This window comes from Amphimedon queenslandica, unplaced genomic scaffold, assembly GCF_000090795.2.
Source record: "Amphimedon queenslandica unplaced genomic scaffold, v1.1 AMPQUscaffold_13521, whole genome shotgun sequence".
In the NCBI taxonomy this organism is placed as follows: domain Eukaryota; kingdom Metazoa; phylum Porifera; class Demospongiae; order Haplosclerida; family Niphatidae; genus Amphimedon; species Amphimedon queenslandica.
In genome coordinates, this window is record NW_003546243.1 from 237,446 (window position 1) to 239,695 (window position 2,250).

The 2,250-nt window shown below is 35.6% G+C and overlaps 1 protein-coding gene across 1 annotated transcript in view; it reads left to right on the forward strand.

Moving 5' to 3' along the window:
* Positions 1-2,224, forward strand: part of LOC109591471 (uncharacterized) — a 7,601-nt gene extending 5,377 nt beyond the window's left edge. Inside the window, exons 7-8 of the mRNA XM_020007218.1 lie at positions 1,911-2,033; positions 2,080-2,224. Of these exons, the coding sequence (XP_019862777.1) occupies positions 1,911-2,033; positions 2,080-2,213 (257 nt within the window). The 3' untranslated portion in view covers positions 2,214-2,224. The remainder of the gene's footprint in view (positions 1-1,910; positions 2,034-2,079) is intronic.
* The last annotated feature ends 26 nt before the right edge of the window (positions 2,225-2,250 follow it).

The following is a 2,250-nucleotide window of genomic DNA, read 5'->3' on the forward strand; positions in this document are numbered from 1 at the left end:
GCATATTCAGTTTTGGTGCATGATAAATGTAGGATAGGTAGCAGTAGAAGCAATTTGCTAGATTAAAGTAGGAGTAGGAAAGCATGTAAATTAGTGACTATTGTGACTGTACTATTTAGTGAGGTCAGTTACATTGGCCTAATCTTCACTGTACAAGCCTTTTGTATTAATATGAAAGTTATAATAGGACCAGATCAGATTAACTCAATGTATTTAAGTAGATGTATTTGGCACTAAGGGCTATCAGTGGCGTAGCCAGAATTTTTGAAAAGAGGGGGAGGATATGCGGTGCGTGAAGCGCCATGAAATTTTGAAATTTGCGAAACCATGCCCTTTTTAGGGACATGACCACACCAATTTTTTAAGATAGTGCACTTCTTGACTGATCATAGGCAACATTGAATACCTTTTCAGCTTTATAATGGCATTATAGAAAGACTGCCTTGGCCTTTTCCTTCTTTCATATGTAAGTTATAGAACAGCTTTTTTTTCCAAAAGTAGCTTAACATTTCATTATTTTAAATTTTGATTTACTGGGGGGGGCATTTCTCCTCTTGGCCCCCTGGCTATTAAACACAAGCTGCAGTGGCTGCAGCATGCTACTGCATGGCATATTATGACACTTGCAGGGCTTCCCAAAAAAAGCATGCTAAGTGAGCTAAACAGCAGCTTCATGAGCTGAGAAGCACTATAGTACATGGCTTTTTGAGCAACTTTTAAAATTCATTAAAAAATCCAACTTATCGTCGCAATTAGCTTAAATTGTCTACACAACATAATAACAAGTATGTATTATAAAGAATTATAAAATGGAGAATTTTCTAGTTGTGGCTTCTTGTTGAAATACCCTGTAGATTTGTACATTTAATTACCTTGACTAATCCACTGACAAGAAGCTGCATGAGCATTATATGCTGAAATCCTTTTGGAAACCCTGTCCTGTTCATATATTATCATTATGTAACACTGCAGCTATGATGTAACAAAGCAATGCATGATAAGTTTTATTTTAATAATTTTATGGGTAGCTAACCTACAGCTTGGATCAAATTATTGTTTTGGTGAAATTTCCATGCAGCTACTGCATGATTTTTTATTTTATATTGCAGTGAAGCTCTATTAGACACAAATTAAGTTCCTCGTGCTATTATCTTAGAAACATTCATACTAGTACTCCCAACACATTTATTTGCTGATGTTTCACAAAAGTTGACAGAACCACTAAAGTCCGTACCTGAGTTTTCAACTTCTTGCTATAACTTTTGAAATAATAGTTCTGTTGTAAAAGTACACATACCAATGCATTACTCTCCTTTTGCTGGTACTAAAAGGTATGCATAGCTGTAGCTTTAATTTGATTGCATAACCAATAAAGTAAAATAATAGCTAGAAAATTTGGAATGTCAAATTTGGCAAATTGACTTTTACTAAAAAAGGTTCAGAGGTTAAAATTTCAACTATATTCATGCTGCAACAGAGCCTTGTCAAAAAATGGAGACTAATTTGCCAAAGTCACCAAAGTTTTATTTGCCAAATTTTAAGTTTCTACTCATTGTGATTTATACAAGAGTGAGAGTTAGATGTAGATCCACATTAGCTATTAATAATAGGATGAACTATGAAATTGTTCAGTAATGTATGATGTATTGTGCAGCTGGAAATATTGGCACAGGAATTAAGCCTGGCTGGTAATTTTGTTTTGCAGTTGGTAAATTTTGTCTGTCATTGAGCATTCTCAGCATTAAAGAAACTGACAGACTTAGTAAATGTATTGGCAGATAGTCACTTCAACAATTAACCAATTAAAGTTCACTAATGTTACTTTCCAACCATTATTTCCAGCTATACATGTATAGAGCAAATTTGCATTTTTATAGTATGCACCACTGGATCGATTCATCTCATTGGTGGTTCACATGATTGGGAAGGAAGAGTGGAAGTGTATATTAATGAATCATGGGGCACTGTCTGTGATAATAACTGGGACTCTACTGATGCAGCAGTAGTGTGTAGACAACTAGGCTGGGGAACAAGTGAGTTGATTTCTCATAGTTTTGGTAACAATAGTGATTATCACAGGTGGAAGCCCTCTATCATTTGCCAACTTTGGTCAGGGTGCTGTTTTTCACCTGGATAATGTTCAGTGCTTAGGAACTGAGCAGCTATTGACAAACTGCACACATTTGAGCACCCACAACTGGTGGAAACTCTAAGGATGCTGGAGTAGCTTGTCATGTTAGTTTCATAATC